Source organism: Ptychodera flava, chromosome 9 (genome assembly GCF_041260155.1).
Source record: "Ptychodera flava strain L36383 chromosome 9, AS_Pfla_20210202, whole genome shotgun sequence".
Taxonomy (NCBI): Eukaryota; Metazoa; Hemichordata; class Enteropneusta; family Ptychoderidae; genus Ptychodera; species Ptychodera flava.
This window is the reverse complement of record NC_091936.1, coordinates 39332048-39353575: the sequence shown is the minus strand read 5'-3', so window position 1 is coordinate 39353575 and position 21528 is coordinate 39332048. Positions and strand designations below refer to the sequence as shown.

The following is a 21528-nucleotide window of genomic DNA, read 5'->3' as shown; positions in this document are numbered from 1 at the left end:
GAACTGTGGGAAAAAAGCTCCAGGCTTGGAGCTTGCATCATGTGATATGGAAGGGACCATCTTCCCGTGGGTATGGCATTGTCCACTCACGCACGCTCAAACCAGGCTGTGCGTATTTACATAACTATAGCTTTTCTGGGGTAAGTGACCACAAAGCTAGCACATATGTAAAAATCATCCTTGGTGAAGATATGAAGGCCCCTGAAGACATACAGATACTGTAAATACCGTATGATTGTTACTGACTTGACATGCTATGACATACATGCCAAGTAGGTGAAAAATGCATGTAGGCTTTTGCTCATGTACTAGTTTTTACTGACTTGGCCGACAGCAAGTGACCGGCCTAGTAGGAAAAGGGTTAAAACAAGTGACAGGCCTAGCAGGAAAAGGGTTAAAATCCACAATTTATGTGTTTACAAACTTCACGGTCAATATTCATAAATAGAAATCCACAACCAGTTCAAATTCTTCAACTTTTTAACTCTTTGAGCGCCAAAGTTAGTTGTGTCGCCTTTATAAAATATACCTTAGTCACTTTTTTTCAGATTTTTCCAAAATTTTTGGAAAAAAACTGTAGCCAATGAAATGTTATGTCCATTTGTTCCAAAAGTATCAAAAACATTAGAGAAAAATTCATAAAATTGGTAGAATGTTGCACTAAATTTTGGTGGGAAAAATTTACAGCACTCAAAAGGTAAATCTTTGGATCAACAGAGGCCCATGGTTTGCATTCTTTATCTTGGCCAACAGTTGTACCAAAATCTTAGGGCTCAATTATGAATGATAAATGTTGCTACAGCAACTGCATTTGCACCCACAGAGCTAAAATATAAGGTTCATTTGTCGCTGTGGCTCTGTGACGTTTGAATTCACTGCTAGTTGGTAAGATCAGATGTTGTGCAAACAGCTGTAATAATATGATGATGCCATCCAATCATTGTGTTTGTCCAAAGGGCAAATTATGGTTCAATTATGGTAAGCATCATGTTATGTTCTTCAACAGATTCAAGCAGTGATAGTGAAGATTTACGGCAGAGCTATAAGAAGTACGACGATGAGAATCCATATGATGCTGTCATCAACAGTGATTTCCCTCAAAGAGTTCCGGTACTGCCGCCGCTGCCAGCAAAACCACATCAACATGACATTGAAAACGGAGAGGTGAGTAAAGCAAGTCGATGATTTCTGTCAGCCTGCAATAGACAGATGGCATCTTCTGATAGCAGATGTAGACTTATTCTAAAGCTAAACGGGATATCTCAGTGTGTGCATGGAAATGTAAAGCAAATTACTGTAGCAGCAAAAGATTCAGATGTCATGACGAAGCACGTGACACAGTGTGTCAGAAAGCAAAATGAGTTTGCATCAACTGAAATGATGACGTTTCCTGTTACCAGAGTAACATAGATGAAAGGAAGAACAAGAGGAGCAAGAAAGAAGAGAAGGAAGCAGAGAAACAGAAGAAGAAAGAGGAGAAGAGATTGAGGGAAGAAGAGAAAAGAAAACAGAAAGAGGAGGTGAGACCTTATCATTGTTATCACCCTGTGATCCTCTTTGTTCTGTACATTACCGGTAGTCCCTCAATACTATTTTAAACCATGGAGTTACTCCAAAGACTGATGTGGAAAGAGGTGAAAATAATGCACTTCACGTTTGTTGAACTTGAACTCTGTGAACTTGTCAGCATTTGTTGAATTAGGGCTGCATCACAATCATCACAGTGATGAATACGCCACCAATTCTATGTCGTGACACAAAACTTTTGACATGGCGGGATTGATTTTCAGAATGAATCTGATAAAATTTACCTGATGTTTCAAATTTACAGCAGAAGAAAAAGAAGCAGAAAGGTGCTAAGGGGAATGTTTCTGTCTCTTACACTTACTTTGGAACACCGTTGGAAGAAATCGTCAACGATGACGACCGAGTACCGCGGTTTGTCGTAAAATGTGTCGAGTACTTAGAAGCTGAAGGTAATAATGATATACTTTGGAAATGCATCGCGTAACAATTTTTTAGTCAATAAATATTCCTAAATCATTAAGAAAGATGTGTTACAAAGAAAAATGTTGCGTTTAGTAAACATGCAGTATGGAAACAGTTGTCGTCATTGACTGTTACATGTCTTTTTAGTCTGTCTGTCTGTCCGTCCGTCTGTCTCTCTGTCTGTCTGTCTGTTTGTCTGTGAGAATGTCCATCCACTCATTATTTTGAAAGTTTACAAACTTGATATTTGATGTGTAAATGTATCATAGGTATACTCCCAGATTTTTTTCCTTTTAATGATTCTGTCAAATATATGCAAATGACTCAAAAATCTTATATGTGGTCAAATTTCTTCACAACTTCTCCTTTGACAGCGTAGATATTGTTTAGATATGTTCAAATTGTGATCAACTGTGCAAATTTGTATTTTCTTACTCGATAGGTCTTCAAGCTGAAGGTTTGTACCGAGTGCCTGGTAAAAATATAGACAGCGAGATCATACTTCAGAAGTTTGATGAAGGTAAGGTTCAACTTATTAACAGACATCGTCACTTCCAACTCATCCTACCAAACAACATGAAATACAGAAATCATCCAATACAGGATAACGCCAATGCAGTGAAGTTTTATTGTTACCTGTAGTTGGCCAATTTTCATGACCTTTATGGTAGTACGTGCCTCAAAAGTAAAAGACAGAAACTTTCACTCAAACTTTCAGTAAGAAATTTTTGAAATTATTCACTTTCAAAATCTCAATAAAAATCAGGGGTCAACGTGCAAAATTTGGTACCATAGAAACGTATTACTAAACATATACCAACCCTTGAAATTCAAAATGGCGGCCATCCCTGTGTTAACTACACTGGGAAAACTTTAATTTTTGATGTTTTCAAAAGTAAGCTGCTGGAAATTTAGTTACTCCATGAGCTTCAAAATGAGCCCCCAACGAGTGGTAGACCAAAATAATATTGTAAAAGTTTTGAGTCTGAATATTTGTCCCGGAGGCACATTTTACCTTAACATTGGTTTGTCGATGCAGCAGACTCATCAGAAAAGCATTGATATTGTCTTACCTGTCATTTACAGATCCAACTGTGGATCTTGCAGAGCTAAATGTAGGGATAAATGCTGTGGCAACAGCATTGAAGTATTTCTTTAATGAGTTACCGGACCCAATTATTCCAGTCCACTTGCAAGCAGAGTTCCTTGAAGCAGTGGGTGAGTAAATATTCCACATCATGCCATGTTATTACGAGTTCCCGTCATCGAGATAAACGACTTGTTGGTGTCACTAGTTTGGAGAAGTGCCTTGAGTAAGGCTAGGGTATATGTGTTTTTGAATGAAAAAATAATTTTTTGATGTGTGTACTTAGATCCCATTGCTGCGAGTTTTAACAGTGCCTTCCTTTTCTGGCAAAAAAGTCTTTTTGAATACCTGATTTTTATCTAGGATTCTTCGGAAATTATTTCCACATTTGGAAACAAATATCCATATATAGTGTACTGGCGGACAGTGTGTGTGGATGACATGTGGTGATCAAAGGGGAACATTTTGGAGACGTTTTGAATATGACAGTTCTTTGATTGATTGGTTAAACCGAGAGTACTCAATAGAAGGAAGAATTTTGTTTACTGTCGTAGTAGTTTGTGCCAAGATGCCTTACATGGTATCTCCATGGGAACGTATTCTGCTTTTATATGTGATTTAGTCTGTACTTCAAAATAGTCAATGCATGTGTAGACTAGTTCTGTCAGCCCAGTCATCAATTCTAAATAATAGAACCATGCATAGTAAACAATTTAAAGGGATAGTATCTGTGTCTTTTGATGATGTGATCATTCAGTCTAATGTAGAAAACAAGCACATCTTTCTTATTCTCCTCCAACCCAAATATGTTGACTTACGGTTCAAGTTATACAGACGCAAGGTATTGTCTGAGATGTGCAACGATATCATCATCAAATGAATTCTAGTAAGGACGACAAACTCAGTCAGCAATAACAGTGCTCAAGTTGAATGCTAATATATATTTCAGAGTAGGATAAGGTACTGTGTTTCAAACTCTGTTTACAGACTCAACAAAGAGAATGGAAAATTCATCAAAAGTTACTACTGATGGATCTTTACAGTCGTCAGTCAATCCTTTGATTTCTCTCTCCAGGATATGACGATCAAGTCCGAAAACACGAAGCGTTGAGGAGTCTGTTAGACAAACTGCCAAATGCTAATTTTGACATCTTGGAATATATGATGGTGCATCTACACAGGTTAGTTGTTGGGTTTGAACAGTCAAGCCTCCCCCCTTTTAACCCTAACATTAGCGCCCCCCCCCCCATCCCGCTAACGTAGAAACCCTTCTGTTGTCAGTGATTTCCACTTTTTCCTCAAAATGAGAGACCAATTGAACAGTTTCATGTCAGAAAGGAAGTCTTGTCAGTGGTTTAGTGACTTCTATCTGCAGAAAGGAAAGCTGTCATTATGTTGAATGACCTTCAACTTTTGAGGAACACTTCCCTGTCTCTTGTCATTTCCTGGTGGGTTATTCTGTTTACCATCCTTACAATTGACCAGTTGTTGTGAAAAGTATTTTGGCATATTGTCCTTCAAAACAACTTTCCAATCTCTCCCAAACCAGATTTACGATTTCATTTCCTTTTTAACCAAAAAGAACCATACAGAATATGAGAATGATTTTAACCATTGCCTCAAAATTCTGCCCTTTGCAATCCTCAAACAAAAGACGACTGCACTTGTCAAGTCATGAAATGTAACATATATCAAATAGCGCCGTCCTGTGGCCAGGCAGACTTTTCAAGGATAGACTTTGTCACATCATTGAAGTCATGGGGAAGTATACCATTTAAGAACAGGTTGGTGCCTGGTGACATCTATAAGTGTCATGCTAATAAATTCAAAACAGTTCCTGTTTTTCATACTACAGGATCTACAATCTCACCAACTAACATTTTCTCAGTCGCAGTAATCACAACAGTTTGTACCGAACATAGACACTGAAATTGAAAGTTTATCTTACAATATGTATAGTGCTTGTCTGTTTACTTTATGCGCCCAAACATCTGTATGTGTGAATGAGAAGTGACCTAACTTGAGTATTGCTCTCAACTTGATCGACAGCAAATAATGACCCATTTCTACAAATGGTCTTCCCGTTTCCTCCCCCGGAAAGGCGGAAAAACACATACTATGACAATTTCAACCATGTTTTCAACTTTGATCAGTGTCTGATGTTGGTTTCAAACTGCTGTGATAATTCCACAACACAGCCTTGTAATAATGATCTATTCTTTCTTCAACGTCATTCAAATAAGCAGATTAAAGTACCATAACTTGTAAAGTACACATTAACTGCATACTGACTCATGTGCTAAAACTCCACCATCACCTTTACAGCTATAGTGTGTCACCATGTCATCTATTCTGATAAATTATTACTGACACTTTCTCTGAACCAATCAGACATGTTCATAGATTAACTTTCCAAATTGTTTGTGACAACAATAGCCAATGATTTATCTGATGCTGTCACAGTAAACATGCGTACAAGAGTGTTTATTTCAAAAATCAAGACGACAACAACAGAGCATCCACAAAAACAAATTTCTTTATGCTCATGTGTGCTTGCAAAACAAAATGTTATCTTTAGATATCAGAAAAAGTCCATGTTTATATGTGAAGATGCTTCAAAACATTTATACAGTATGTGTAATGAAGGATGCAAGTTTTTTAATTTATATAAAACCCAAACCCTTTGAGCGCCAAAGTCAATTTTCGTTGCCTAAATGAAATACAGGCAAGTCAATTTTTTTCAGAATTTTGCCAAAATTTTGATAAAAAACTGTAGCCACTGAAATGTGATGCCCATCTGGTCCAAAATTATCAAAAAACGCTCATAAAAATTAGTAAAATGATGCACTAAAATTTTGGTTGGAAAAAATATAGCTCTTAAAGGGTTAAATAGCAATAGTAATGTACGCCACACCACATGCAGTGCATTAATTAATGATAATATGGTTGGACAGTTCAAAGGTCAGCTTTCTCACTAATCCGTGTAGTTAAACCTGTGTAGTTAGAAAAAAAATACTAACCATTTTCATTCTTTTTCCTGCCACCACTTTCTGTAATCAAACTCATGCAGTATTTCTTTCATTTATAACAACCCCACAACACCACTAATATCTGGATTATCACCAGTTTCTAGGAAACACTTTTGTCCTTGCAAAAGTGCAAAGCTAATCTTGATCATTAACCAGTTTCTTTTCACCATCTCAATCCCCCCACACCTTCACGGGTTGAGTTTTCATGACAAACATCTTCTTTTGTGCTGTTACCTTTTAATAGACACGTCGAAGGCAAAATGTAAACAGTTTAGAAGTTTGACAGCTTTTTGTAAATATGAAATATGAATATTCTTGTTCCAAAGCTTTGATAAGGACAAGAATAAATTAAAACAATTTATCCCAATCAAATATGTGTGAACTGTTTCGCCTTCCAGGCCTGACTTTCTGGTAACATATCTGAGTTCACCTCTTTATTGGGGTTCAGGCCTATATATAGAGAGGGTTACATGTAATTGTCTCAGATCAACTCCACTAGAACATTGTGCAGACACCCAGCCTCAGACATACTTTAAGGTAGTTAGCGCCTTGACAATGAAAGACTTAAACTTGTCTCAAACTTTCCTCAAACAAACTTTCAACCATTCTCTTAAAAAATCAAGAATAAAAATCACTGGTCGATGTACTGATTTTGGTACGAGAGAAACATAATACCCAATATTTACCGATATTAGAAATTCAAAATGGCCACCCTCCCCATGTTATCTCTATGGGGGAAAGTACAATTCCTGATTTTCACTTAGCCGGCGGAAACTTTATTTATTCCATGAGCTTCAAAATGAGCCCCCACAATTGGTAGGTCAAAAGAATATTGTAAAAGTTTGAGAGTCCGATTATCTGTCCCTAAAAAGGCGCATTCTACCTTAATAATGTAACTGACCACTGTCACTTAATATCCTATCCATTTCCATCCACATACTTGGTTGACTGCAAGGTTACAGAGCCCATTTATCCCCAAGGTCAATCAACTTCACTTAATATACTAACCCTCACCCAGGCACCACCACTCTCTCTTCACCACCCCCATGACATGGTACATAAACTAACTCATCCACCACATAGCACCTAACTATGTTATCCTTGATTCCAGCCTGAAGCCGTTGACAAACTAAATGTTTCTCTCAGTCTAACCTATAGTTTGATACTTACCATTTTGTCCCTAGCGATAAACTCTGCTGTTTTTTGCAACCCTCGGATTAATACTTTAATGCCTGACATCTTTTCTGACATTTCTGTAAGTGAAATTATCCCACTCATCAGTAATTTGATTTGAAAAATGATGACAAATGCAAAAGTTGATAACTTGTGCAGTATTTTCATTCAGTTTGCCAAATATATTCTTTTTTGATGTGCCTCATTGCAACCCGAAATGTTCCACCATGACCCTGCACCCCTTAAACTAAAATACCCATCATATGCAACCCAGCCTGAAAACATGCTATTTTTGTCATTGATTAGTAATTTTTAGCTTGAAACCGCCTAAATAAGAGGATTTCTGGTAATTATGCAAAAAAACCCAGAAAACATACAGCCATTATATCACCCTCCTAGAGACCTTTAGACCATTTGATGTGATCACTAGACTTTTCTATCATATTATGGGGACAGTAGCTGAAATTTTTGTTGATGTTTTTATATCTTGTTCTATATATTTTTGCTGGAGTTAAAATACTAAGCCATTGTTGATATACATTGGCTGTGTTGATGATATGGACACTGGCCACATCAATTTGAATATTTTCAATAGAACGGGAAAGCATAGCGTTCAAAGTGAAGAAGTGGAAAATAGATCAAAAGTTACAGCTAATGGAGCCCTAATTGCTGCTACAACGCTCTCTCTGTTTTCTGGGGAACAAACCGGGCTGCATTTTGCCATACTGAGTAATGCTATCTTTTGGTGACATAAGCTGCCCATAATTTTGATGGTAACACATGGGAAGTATATGCAAACACATTGCAATGTGACTACAAGCCAAGCATTCTAAATGCATGGTGTGTGGTTATCTGTACATAATGGTGTAATTCTGCTCACACTCACTGCCCAATATGCAGTTGCTGACAGGGCAATGGTTCTTGCAATCTTGCATGCTGGGAACTCTGGTCCTCTATTCTTAATCTTTTTTTTTGTTTTTCATGTTTATTGTTTTGTTTCTTTTCCCGCAGGGTTTAAGGTGCATGGGGTGCTTTTTGCTTTGCTGCAATTAGTATTTTAACTTGACTATATTCACACACCTGTCCTCTCTCTCTCACTCTCTTTGCTTTTTCCCAGTCTGAAATTGCAACAGAAATTGTACTAGCAATCAAAAAGCAGACAATTATGTTTCAAAAATTATCATTAGCAGATGAAATTTTAGACTAATTATATCATGAAAATAACAAGAAATGAAATGTGACATGTTAATTGAAAAACACAAAAAAAAGTCATAAAATACGATGGTTTTTAGCAAATGCACTCGTGTGTTCTGGATGATTTTAAGTGGCTTTATTGCTCCGTGAAAACAGTGGATATTTTATCCGGCAAAGTTCATCAGCTTCTGGTACTTATTGTAAGTGAATGGTCATAAGAATGGCCACTCTGTTACGTTTGACTGCGTCAAAATCATAAATCATCTATGGTTTGTAGCTGTTTCATCCAAATTACCAGTGAGCTTCCTTGATTTTGTAATGAAAATTTCGATCCAATCCGTGAAAAGTACGACTGCAGTTAACAATTGTTTATCCGGATGGGTACAATTCAGTCAAAACAAAAACTTGCTCAACAATATCACTGTTTCTTATCAAGGCTAGTTACTATAAAACAGATTACGTCCATCAGTCCTAAAAGATAAAGACAAAAGGGGTAAACTTGAAGTATTCTGAATTTGCTCTCATATTTCATGATTTTGTATTTTTTCTCAACTATCAATAGGTAGACCTATGAGCAAACTAACTGTCAATGCTTTCTTTTCCTTTGAATAACAGCTCCCATAATCATCCCACATCTTCTTACCACTTTCCAATCTCTTTCCGTGTGGCAGTGAGCACTCTAAACATTAAAATCGACACCAGCTGTGTGCTAACAATGTGCTCTGAATGCTGTTAAGGTAGTTCGCACCTCAGAATTTGAAAGACTAAAAGTTTTTCTCAAACTTTCTGTCAGGGAACTTCAAGTAATTCTCTTTCAAAGTCAAGAATGAATCCCATTGGTCACAATGCAAAATTTAGTACTAGAGAAACAAATCATCCAATATTTCCCGACTTTGACATTCAAAATAACCACCACCTCTTTCGTAAATCTATGAGGAAAAATTGGATATTAGATATTCACAAAAATAAGCTGCTGAAAAAAGCTTAAAAATGAGACCCAGCAAGACAAATGGTAGACCAAAAATGCATTGTAAAAGTTTGAGAGTCTGAATATCTGTCCCCGAGGTGCATTCTACCTTACATGAGCATTTGCAATGATGTCACAGAGCTCTGCCTCTCTCTTTCTCTCTCTTCCCAGCAAGCCAAGGCCCAGGATGTTAACTCTCTCCAATCTCCAATGTCTCTTCTTCTTCCCACAGGATCACTGAGTATAGTGCGTGCAACCTGATGAACAGTGAAAACCTATCTGTGTGCTGGTGGCCGACCCTCCTCCACCCGGAGTTCAACTCCTTTGAGGCCATGGCACAGAACATGAAAATGAGAGACGTGATAGAACTCTTCATTATAGATGCTAAATATTTCTTCGCTGAGGGCGAACAACAAGAGGAGGAACAAGTTCAATAGACACTTCTTTTTGATACTACTAATAATAATCTCACCCTCCCTCTCCCTCTTACGCCCCCATTTCCGCGATAGGATCTGGGGAGAGGAATTTTTTTCCCGGTGTAGGACAGCTTTGTACTTTTGTATTCAGAATCTGATCTTGGTATATGCACGGGATCGATAATTTTTCAGAGGGGTAAAGAATCAAGGCGGACATGAGACTGCGCTGCCCATTTCAGACATTTAATACCAGGAGAATTTTTTTGTTCATGTAGCGGCCTGAGAGCCTAGTCCAGTAATGCTGAACATTATAGAGTTTGGTCGTTTTTTACGCAAATCAACATTTTGCATGATAACATGGAATGTAATATCTCATTAGTATATTTCTACAGTGTATATCTCATAACAAGTTATTTTTTCTAGTTTCGTCGATAAATGGGTTGATCATACTGTTTTTTTGCCATAAATAGGACAGGTTTGTTTTCAAATGGTTATATGGATTATGTTTAGCATGATGTATTATGTACTTAAAAACAGAGAGTTTACTAACAGGAGATAATTGTGTGAAACTTTGCTCTGCAGAGTGTCGGTACATAGTGACAGCAATCGCATGGACAGCGCCAACCTCGCCGTGTGCCATTGGATCTCAGTACTACAACCCAAGTTTTCCTCCGTCACTGAGATGGAAACTCAAAAGGAAGCCATGCAGAGCCTGGTGGAAACGCTGATTGACAGCGCTCGGTGGCTCTTCCATTGCGATTGAAAGGTCACGAAGGTCACAGATACGATTTTTGAATTGATATACTTCTGTGTTAAAGGCAGAAAGCCCAGATGTAAACTGGAAGAAAGTGAAGACGTGTTTGTGTTCAGTGCGCGAAAGCATCGGTGACTGTGCAGATCAGCTGTGAAATCATTCATGGGAACAAAACTCCTGAAAGTTTAATTAAAGAAAAAACAGCTTACGAACATTTTTTACCCCTAACAAGACAATACGGAGCAAAATTCCTAACAGTCTGAAGTATACTCGCATGTAAATGTAGTCATAACAGTCTGAGAATGTATTACAATGTTTTCCTATCACATTTTTTTGTAATGCTCATAAGGAATGCATACACTCAGAGTGATTACTCATGTGTTTCTGTCTCAACAAAAATTTACATGGTCAAGAAATTAGTACGCTAGATAAAATGATTAAAATGATCTAGATTATTTTTTTTTCCCATTTCCTGTATAAAAGAATGTAGGAGCTGAAGCTATATGGAGATGTTCCTTCAACAGCTCCCTATTTTTTTGAGGTGGTGTAATTTACTTTCCGTGCAGGAAAGATGACCAGAGAATCATGACTAATATGTACCATAAATTAACAAAGGATATAAAATGTAGATAGAAAGATTTTTTTTTCAAAAGAGAAGCTTGTGTGACTAGAAGAGACTCAAGCTCAGCAAAGACAATTTTTTTGTATAAAAAGTTAGTTTCCTAGGTTAGCTGTAGATTTAATTGTACTGGACAGTATGTGTAATAATTTTGAAATGAACGAAGCAGGCAAGCAGTGGGATTGTATCACATTCACTGATCCTAGCATAATTGCAAATACCTAGATTTACTCACGGAAATGTCAATTTTTTTTTCCCCCACGATTGGTCTGGCTGTTTAGCTAGTTTATTCAGTGAGGGGAAAGCAGTCTTGATATTCATATCTATACAGTTTACGGATTCTAGATTCATAAGAGTTAGCACAACTTGCCATTAAGTTACCAGGATAGGGTTTTTTTGTCAGTATTCGATTTTGTAATGCTGTTGATTGCTATTGTAAGGTCAGTGATCAGACGTTCGCTGCAATTGATCTAGAATGAAAATTTGAATTGTTAATGTCCCAGGTTGTATAGTGCAAAAGAGCGCAACTTACCTGTGACAAAATTTTAAACAAGTTTATTCAGAGGTGAACACAAATCACAGCAGTTATTTTGCCTTTTGAAAAATGAAATTCTGATTTTCATGCAATTGGTCGGTGGTTTTTTGTCATCTCACAAATTTTTTTTGGTGAAAATTCCATTTTGTAGGTTTTTTATACGGTGCCAGCTTCTGACAGCATTGTAAGATACAACCTTTAGCAATTAGCGTTTGATGTTGGTACATCTGGTTTCAGTGATTCTTGGACTGGCTTTCATATCGAAAAAATGCAACATTTGTCAAGATGTCAGATTTTCTGAAAGAAAAAGTTTACTGTATGATCAGGGAATACGGCAATGTTGGGTTTACTGCAGTGCGCCCTCTTCCTGTTACACCGAAGAATTTTATGTGATGCATGGAAACGTTTTTATATTACATACATTGTTTTGTAGGGCCAATTAAATGAAATTTCTAGAAGTTTGTAAATTGACTCACAGAGCTGTAAAATTGTGCATGTCATTGAGGGCGCCCTTGTCAGGAGAGATCTTTGAACGTGTGATGGAAACATAACATCGACAAGTGGAGGGATGGTAGTAAAACGTGAGCAAGAAGAGCTTTCAGTAAAAGTCCAGGTCGGTTTCAGTGGACCAATTAAGGTTTTTCAGGTTTGACTTCAAGTCAAAATTCATCCTTTGAACTTGCTGTAGTTTGGTCTAACCCTTTGCTTTTCAAAAGTGGTATCAGTAGACTTACATACAGCTGAATTCAGGTGAATGGAGTTACTTGTATTCATTCAAGGAGTTTGGTTTTAATGAAATCTTCCAAGATAGGAATGAACAGCTTTCACTTATACCTGCCCACTCCTCTGGTGAAATCTTATAAGAAAGAAAACTCAAAAAGAATCTGATTCATGATCAGAATCAAAAACAATTTCCATAGGTTGAATGAAAAAGTTCACACCAAGTGTATTGTTTTCAGATGAATTTTGATAGACTTTGTAGTGCTTGTCCTGATCAAATGGACAAGGTGTTGGATGAACCTGCAAAAATCTAGGTGTCAACTCCTTAGGGTCCAGATAGCATGGATTTAATCACAGACTAAAGCTTGCTGGGCCTGGTTTGGTTTTAGCCCTTGTGAAAATAAGGATGACGTTTCCATTCAGATCAGGCATGGTACAATTCAAATGGAGATTTTCAAGTTCTGCTAGCTTCCTTTCAATGAGGAAATGAGGAAAACCAGTCTAACTGTCAAATCAGTTGTGATGTGGTCTGAATCAGGATAGCAAAATAACTGCCTGCCAAGCATAGGTGGATTTTTGGCAAGGTAGGTGATATTGTACAGTTACCTGCTCGGCAGACAGGTGGAATCCGGGAATAATTTCAGATTTTTTACTTGCCGAGATCACAGGGCTAAGATGAAAGGTAAACATTATGCAGGGCAGTAATTGTCATGGCAAGGTAACATTTTGCTAAAGCAGGAACCATTTTTTTCGGAATCCCGTAGAAAAGATGACCAGAATAAGATCACAGGCTCCAAATTTTGAGCTAAATCCAGCAAATTCCGTGTGAAGTCTTTTTCCAGCTTTGTTGACAAGGGGGAGCCCCATTTGTGTTTGTGAGGATATCAATAATCAAATCCTAGGTTTTGTTTCTCTCTGGCAAAGGTGAAATTGAAAATCAGTCACAGTTCAGAGAATTTCCCGTCTTCCCGCTGTGATTTGCCACGAGGCTGTAGAAGGTCAGAGGTCGTAGTTCACCAGGGTTGCACACAAGACTTTTTCACTGCATTGTAAGCCATATAGCCTTCACAAGACATTTTACTTGAAACTTTGATATTCGAGACTATAGATATATAGTAATATTCAATAGACTTCTTAACCAGATTGTAGTTTTGTCAGTCTTTTTGAGTTGACTTTGAAGAAGTCACAGGACTATTATACTAGAACACTAAACTTTACTCTCTCTATTTTCTCCCTATATTTTACTACTACACTTCTATTATAGCCCCCGTTGCCATGGAAATATCAGAAAAACAAGTGTCTATTGGCTGTATTTGTTGTGTTCATGGCCCTAACCCCTTTTTCACTTTTTCCTACTCCATGTTACGCCAGTACAAATAAGTGATTTGTGTTGTACACCGCTTATTCTATGTAAAAAGTAAACTAGTTTGCTGTGTACAAAGTGTTTCCAAGTCTGTACCCTTTGTTGCAAGAGCTGGCTGGTAGGAAGGGAAACACTATGACACCAAACATAGCTTTTCTTTTAGTAAAACCAAATCTTGCAGCGCGCCAACAAAAGGAAGTTTGGTGAAAATGATAAAAGCCAGTCGGGTAATAATGGCTCACCAAGATTTGTCACATTAGGCAGTGCCTGAAACAAGCCTCCAGTCACATTTTGAATGCAGTATGAACTTCATAATAAGCTTGTTTGTAAGTTACGATTTGAAACTCACAGATGAAAAACCTGCTATGTTTGTTGTAGGACCAGCGAGGCCACAAGAACTGCTCACTTTCCTCCATCAAAGGTATTGAAAGACTCCCTCGCATTTGTCTACTTCCCTCCATCCAGCCACCTCTTTACTCACCTTTCATCACATTTCTCATTTGCAGTGTACACACACTGCACACTTTACCTCATCTTTTTATCCTGATGTATCTAAATTGTGACCTAAGGAAAAAAAAAAAAAAACTCCATGTGCTTTTTCATCGAATGATTTGTATGAAAACCTGTGACCGACAGGGAAAAACCATACTAATGTATGTAAAATAGTTCAATATAAATATACCTGTACAAACATTATTTGCAAAATACTCTGCATGATGGAATGCCATCCTAGTGTGGATGCCTATTTTCTTATGAATTCAAAATTGAAAGAGGCAACAGTGTTACAAAAAAAAAAAAGAATGCCTTATGTGTAACGTGTTACCATTCTAGTTTCTTAATCCTGTACAATTTTATCCTCTAGAAGTTGTATTAACCAACCTGCACATGCCATCTCACAACTATCTGGCTCTAAAAGGTCAAAAAATTGTGTTGACTCGCTTTGAAATATTAATAAGTATTTTAGGGGTACAGCTGGGCTGTCAGTTTCAGTTTTGTGCAACATTTAGAGAGAGAGAGAGAGAAAAAAATGTACATTTCCATTATGTGATGGTTTACCTACAAACCACTTTGTACAAGAAAATAGCTCAACAGATGTGTTACAAATTTGATTGAACAGACCATAAAAATATGTTTATTCTCAATAAAACCAAAACTAGTCTGCTTATGCTATATGTCAGTTTGTTTTTCTATTCCCCCATTCCTTGTGTCTTTGCAAGGAAACCCTGCTGAAGTACACACTCTAATATAGCAATGACTCGCATTGTGTTACACCAGTTACATGACAAGTGAGGATTAGTAGTCACGACTGTCAAACTCAACGTGACAACCAGAATCGTTTTTCCACTGGAGAGCTGGTTTACTCAGATTAATAATCCAACTTTTGATGAAAGAAAGAATGGAAACCCAGCAAATCTTTGAGTATTCCTCTCAGTTTGTGTATGCGTGATTAATTACGGAACTTGATGCACCTGGTGGGCAAGTTACAACTGATAGAAACATCAAATCTCAGATAACTGCATGGCAGCTGCTGGCAGCCCCATATTACGGGCAAGTACCTCATGGCAATAAGGCTCTATGTCAAGTTCACATTCAAGCTTGCAAAGGTTAGTTGCCAGCAAGCCTGGGCAGATTTTTGCAGATACATTAGCATATAAAAAACTGAACCAGAAGTAGCTATGTTGACTGCCTTACAGGCTCAACCATAGATAAAACATAGGCAGTACACTGCCTGTACATATTTGATGACATTTCTGTTACTCTTTCTTCTCCATCAAGTACCCTGCATATCAAAGTTCTAAACTGCACATGTGTAAGCCAAGTTTAAAACTTGAAAGATTTACTAGTAAGTCCTTTGAACAAGCTTTTGGTATTTGAATCATGGCAGTATTAACCCTTTCACCACCATGGTTTGTCCCAAATCCATTGTTTTCTATGGTAAAGTTGGACCTGTATACAGGGAACTGGGGGTGAAAGGGTTAAAGCAAGGGGCAAAACCTCTGAAGACGATTGAATTTCTAAGTTCTCCCTTCTGTGTTTAGACCCCAGTCTGGTAGGCATTGTAAAAAACCACTTGAAGTTGAACAAGTACCCTCATGCCAGAATTTAGTTTCATCACAATGTATAGCCTTGTCCCACAGTTATGAAACTTGAATTGCCTTTCTTTCGAAATAGTGTTATGTACCCATCTTCAATACTACAGATATTTGAAAGAGGACCAAAAAGTGTCATATGTAATATGTAAAATTGTTATATGTAATATTGTTATATGCCCATCTTCAATACTACCATGAAATAGATATTTGAAAGAGGACCAAAAAGTCATGTGACACCTGTTATGGACAGACCCTTTAACTGAGCGGAGTGATTTCTTTTGCAAAAGAGCATGTGTGTACTGGGTACCTGCTGAGATTTCTCCATGAACACACTAGTACAGCATGAAAGTCAGGTAAGACATATCATCTTATCAATGATTTTGTTGCCATCAGATTTCAAAAGTCATCACACAGTACTGGAGATTTCCCATAATTTATCATGATTAATGTGTCCTCAGAGATTCCCCAGTGAAGCCTACCATGTCTCCCATGTGTAGATAAATTCATAGAGTAGTTTCTAAAATTTTGAAAAGCTGCTTTGAAGGAGAGACAATTCTTTAATTTCCATTTTAAATGATTTAGAAAAGTATGCTTGATTGAGAGAGGAGATGGCATTTTTGTAAAATTTTTCACTGATTGTGTCTTCAGCCATACATAATAATGTGATGGAAAGTAGGGAGACCTTGTTGCACCGGTTTTATGAAACAAAAGGATATTGATTTTTTCCCCGAATAGCAAGGATGAAAGAAATTTACATGGTGACTTTTCTCAGAGAATGACCCCTTCAGTTTATCATAACTTGCCTCCCAAAAGTATGGCATTTGTGGTACCTGCAGAATGTGACTTTTATGGTTATTTAATGGTTTCTTTTTAGGTAGTATGCACCTCGAAAGTGAAAGACTTTTGCTCAAACTTTCCTCAAGGAATCTTTCAATCATTCTCTTTCAAAATCAAGAAATAAAAACAGGTCACCATGCAAATTTTGGTACCAGAGAAACAAATTACCCAAGATTTACCGGTATTAGAAATTCAAAATGACCGCCATCCTGTGTTAACTCTATGGAGAAAAATTTTTTTTTTTCAATTTCGAAAAACTAAGCCGGTGAAAAGTTTTCTTTCACCAAGAGCTTTAAAATGAATCCCCAAATGTCGTATATCAGAAGAGAATTGTAAAAGTTTGAGAGTCCGAATGTCTGTCCCCGAGGTGCGTTCTGCCTTAAATTTATACTGAAATTATCTAAAACACACTGTTAATAGATATAATTAATCAATATATCTAGAGGCTCAACATTATTGCTTTCATGTAGAACTGAAAAAGTTATAAGAAAACTAACGTCGTTGGTACAAATCAAACAGAATTGTGGATACTGGTAATTTATTGTACTGTGCATCACTCCTAATCAACACATTACTGTGCTGCCAGTACCCAGTAGCATGTGTGTGATATGTATTCTGCTACAATCATTTCCAGACTCCAACTAGTGATGGCGCTCTAACCAACACAAACACCGTAACATTTAGATGATTTGCAATGTTTATGTGACACTGAGGAAATGAGAGTATAATACGTTAAACATGAAAGATAGTTGTACTCTTATCCTAAATTCAGATATTAGATCGGAATGTTTTTTAATTTAAGACCTAAAAATTTCATAGGTGAATGTATATGTCGATTCAGTATGTACAGGAGAAATATCTGTTGTGGCAAATGTCCCACAAAGTTTATTTTTAGTTTCAAAATATCCAGCTAAATAAAGAGACAACACACTAATACAGTCAAAGATGGCTGAAAAAGTGGAAACAAATATTTGATATTGATGTATATGGGCTTGCAAAAATCACCTGACCTGACCTTTGACGACTGAATTCAGCCACATATTGTGCCCTTTTATGATAATTTGCATGTGGCAGGGTGTTCATCTGAACATTGCCACAACCAGGAACGTGATCCATTCTATGTCTGTTGGGAAAGTTGAAGGACATGGAGATGAGTTTTACAGACATACACCAGAGACCTACACAGTTGAGCAGTACACCCCGACAGATGCATAGTACTTTCTGTAGCTTGTATGTATTCACAGTCCCTCCCTTGATGGAGGGATTTTGATGTATTACTGTTGCTTATGCATGCCCACCACCGTACATGACTGAGAATCCGCTATATTTCCATCCACATCATATTCACACAATTCATGATTGCAAACCTTCAATGATAGGACGACATGCCATCATGGCAATCAAAATGTTTCATGCCAAACTACTTTCTGAATTCTCTGTTTGTTGGCATGGGATATCAAACTCTTCATAACTCTGCAGGCCAAATGACTTGGCATCACCTGTATTATTGAAATGTATGACATTTGCAGTCTATAATAATAACAGAGTTTTCACATTACTTTTCATCTTATCAGATTCTGTAAAACATTGTTAAATGGTTTTCATCCTTTCACCTGTATCCTACCAAGCTCTATCACCTCCCTGTAATCTGCCCGGTCAGAAAAAGTGGTATTGAGCAAAATCTAAACATATTTTCACTAACCTAGCATTGTATGTTATAGCATGTTTAGTCAGTAATATTTTCTGTGTCCATGTTTTCATGAAGAAGTCTACATGTTAAAATGTAACATTTTGGACTTGTTATATATGCCTCATTGGTGTTAACCAACTTGACCTGATGATGACATCAGACCTTGGCTGGAGAAAGGTAGCAGTTTTCCTACTCATGTGCCAAGGAGTGCTTGTATTAATACTTGTTCATATTTCTTTGATTTGAAAATAGGATGTCCATAAAATTCCAAAGCTTCCTAATCACAGGGACACAAACCTCAAACCTGTTTCTCTCTGTACGTGGAAAGATGGTCAGCAGAATTCTGATTGAATTCTGATTGGCTAATTGCACCACACCCCTGGCTCTGATTGGGTAGTGTGTTGTTTACTTGTTTACTTGTCAAAGGCTTGTGAACGTGCAGAACAGTTCTGGCTGAAATCTTTCACTGCAATGATGGTTAGAAAGAACAACCCAAAACTACCTATGCTTTCATTTAAATCTCATTAGTAAGCTTCATGCCGAAAAGTTTTATCTCACGCTTGCAGTCAACCATTTTTGGTTTGTTTACAAAATAATAGTTGCTCACAAACAAAAAAAATAGCGCCAATGGCACTTGATCACAACTGGCACATTGTGAAACTACTCTATCTCTGGGTACACCTGTACATGAAATACTGAATGGGTAGGTGCTGCGGGTTTGGAGTTTGTCAGTAAATGCACACAGAAAACAAAGTCCCGAAGTAGCGAATTCCAGCCATTTTCAAACCACACTGTTTGTCAGTGGGGTAAGCAATATTCGCAAAAATCACATTTCCAGGCTAATGGACTATGTTTTACGAAATCACACGTCCTTATTACAAAATAAAAAGATCTTTGTCTTTAAATCGATGCGCCAGTAAACAGGTCCAGCAGCTAGTTATGTCATCAAGTCTGTAATGTTAAGGGTCATAACAAATGTGAGAAATCTAAAACATTAAATATGTTGTTTTTTATCAATTTTATTACCAAAAGCGCATGAAAATCTCTGATACTTTGAATCAGCCATCCTGCATATTTGTAACATTCATCAAAACCTCATTTCTGTTCCACAACTCATTAAATAGTCCACAATGCAGGATTGGTGTACATTCCAAAACTACATATATGAAAGACCCCTAAAATCAATTAGTTAAAGGGGGTTAGAAATTTCCCAAAACTATCTAACCGCTGCTCTGTTTTGGCTCCATTTTTCGGAATCGGAACCTTGGAATTAGTCTGAATATCTCTACCAAATATCAATGCAGTCTGTTCAGCAGTAATGACCTATGGTCATTATGTTAAAAAATACCGCCAATGGCGCTTGGACATAATGACCGCCTAGTATTATCGGCATTTATCAACAACCACACTCACTGTGAATTAGACAGACCACGAAGTCAATGAGCAACATATAGCTGACAGACTATTTTTCACATTGCGATTTTAAGCTCATTTTCATGAGAAAAGAGACATGTATATGTATATGGAGAAAAAGCAGAAGACATATTTGTAAATTGTTTGTTAAGGTAGAACGCACCTCGGGGACAGACATTTGGACTCTCAAACTTTTACAATTCTCTTCTGATATACCACTTGTGGGGGTTCATTTTAAAGCTCTTGGTGAAAGAAAACTTTTTACCGGCTTAGTTTTCGAAATTCGAAAATTTTATTTTTCTCCATAGAGTTAACACAGGGATGTCGGCCATTTTGAATTTCTGATATCGGTAAATCTTGGGTAATTTGTTTCTCTAGTACCAAAATTTGCACGGTGACCCCCAATTTTTATTTTTGATTTTGAAAGAGAATGATTGAAAGATTCCTTGAGGAAAGTTAGAGCAAAAGTTTAAGTCTTTCACTTTCGAGGTGCATACTACCTTAAGTGACAATCATATATGCATCTCTTGAAATTCTGTGGTTATAAGGTATAGCAGTAGTGTAAGAATAATGAGGTATGAATAAGTTAGTAAAGCTAAGTTGACAGTAATTAAGATTACAAAATTATACACTAAGCTGGGGAAATCTGATTGAAATAAATGTTGAAAAGTAGCAAAGTCATGGTCATCTTTTGTCTAATACCTTGTGTAAGTTCATGAACTTTACATAAATCTTGCTATAGATTTGTTGCTAATGGGCAATAACTGTGTTTCAGATCATTTGAGAGCAATCTATCCATGACAAGTTTAATTATTGTAATATACTTCTATTTAAAGGAGAGAAACTTCTCAAATAATTTTTTCCCCTGTAATTTGCTGTGAGAACACATGGACAGATACTCAGGACTCTATGCTGGTGCTACCTTGATAACTAACCTACAACTTGTAACGTCATTGTCTAACCTGTTCACCCCAATTTCCTGTAGACAGGTCCACACTCTCCATTGATAACAATGGGTTTGGGCCATACCATTGTAGTGAAAGACTGTAACATGTGAGGTTGTGGATACTTAATCTCTGGAATGTCAAAGTCTGTATATTGACTCAGGATGTTTACTTAACAAATGCCTAGGGTCATCTCAAAAGTGAGAATCTAAACTATGAAATATGTTTTTTTTAATGCTTTTGATGCCCAAAAGACCATAGAAATCTCTTATACTTCGAATCAGCCATCCTGCATATTTCTAACATTCATCAAAACCTCATTTCTGTTCAACAACTCATAAAACAGTCCACAATGCAGGATTGGTGTACATTCCAAAACTACATATATGAAAGACCCCTAAAATCAATTAGATAAAAAGGGGGGTTAGAAATTTCCCAAAACTATCTAACCGGCGCTCCGTTTGGCTCCATTTTTCGGAATTGGAACCTTGGAACCAGTCTATGTATCGGTATCAAATATCAACGCAGTCCGTTCAGCAGTTTTTGACTTTTTGTCGTTTACGGAAATGGACGACATCAAACACCGGTTGAAACCACCTCTATATCACAACTTCCAGTTGTGATAAAAATCAAGGTTACCTGAGCTGATTAACACAAGGTTATGGCATAATGTGTTTGGTATTTGCAATGCAGCCCAAAAAAATG

At 37.2% G+C, this 21528-nt stretch overlaps 1 protein-coding gene across 1 annotated transcript in view; it reads left to right on the top strand.

Annotated features, from left to right (window-relative positions):
- LOC139141311 (rho GTPase-activating protein 5-like) overlaps positions 1-15011 on the top strand; it is a 64466-nt gene extending 49455 nt beyond the window's left edge. Inside the window, 7 exon segments of the mRNA XM_070710938.1 lie at positions 1007-1164; positions 1401-1520; positions 1832-1976; positions 2432-2509; positions 3076-3207; positions 4152-4257; positions 9672-15011. Of these exon segments, the coding sequence (XP_070567039.1) occupies positions 1007-1164; positions 1401-1520; positions 1832-1976; positions 2432-2509; positions 3076-3207; positions 4152-4257; positions 9672-9876 (944 nt within the window). The 3' untranslated portion in view covers positions 9877-15011.
- Positions 15012-21528: the final 6517 nt, after the last annotated feature.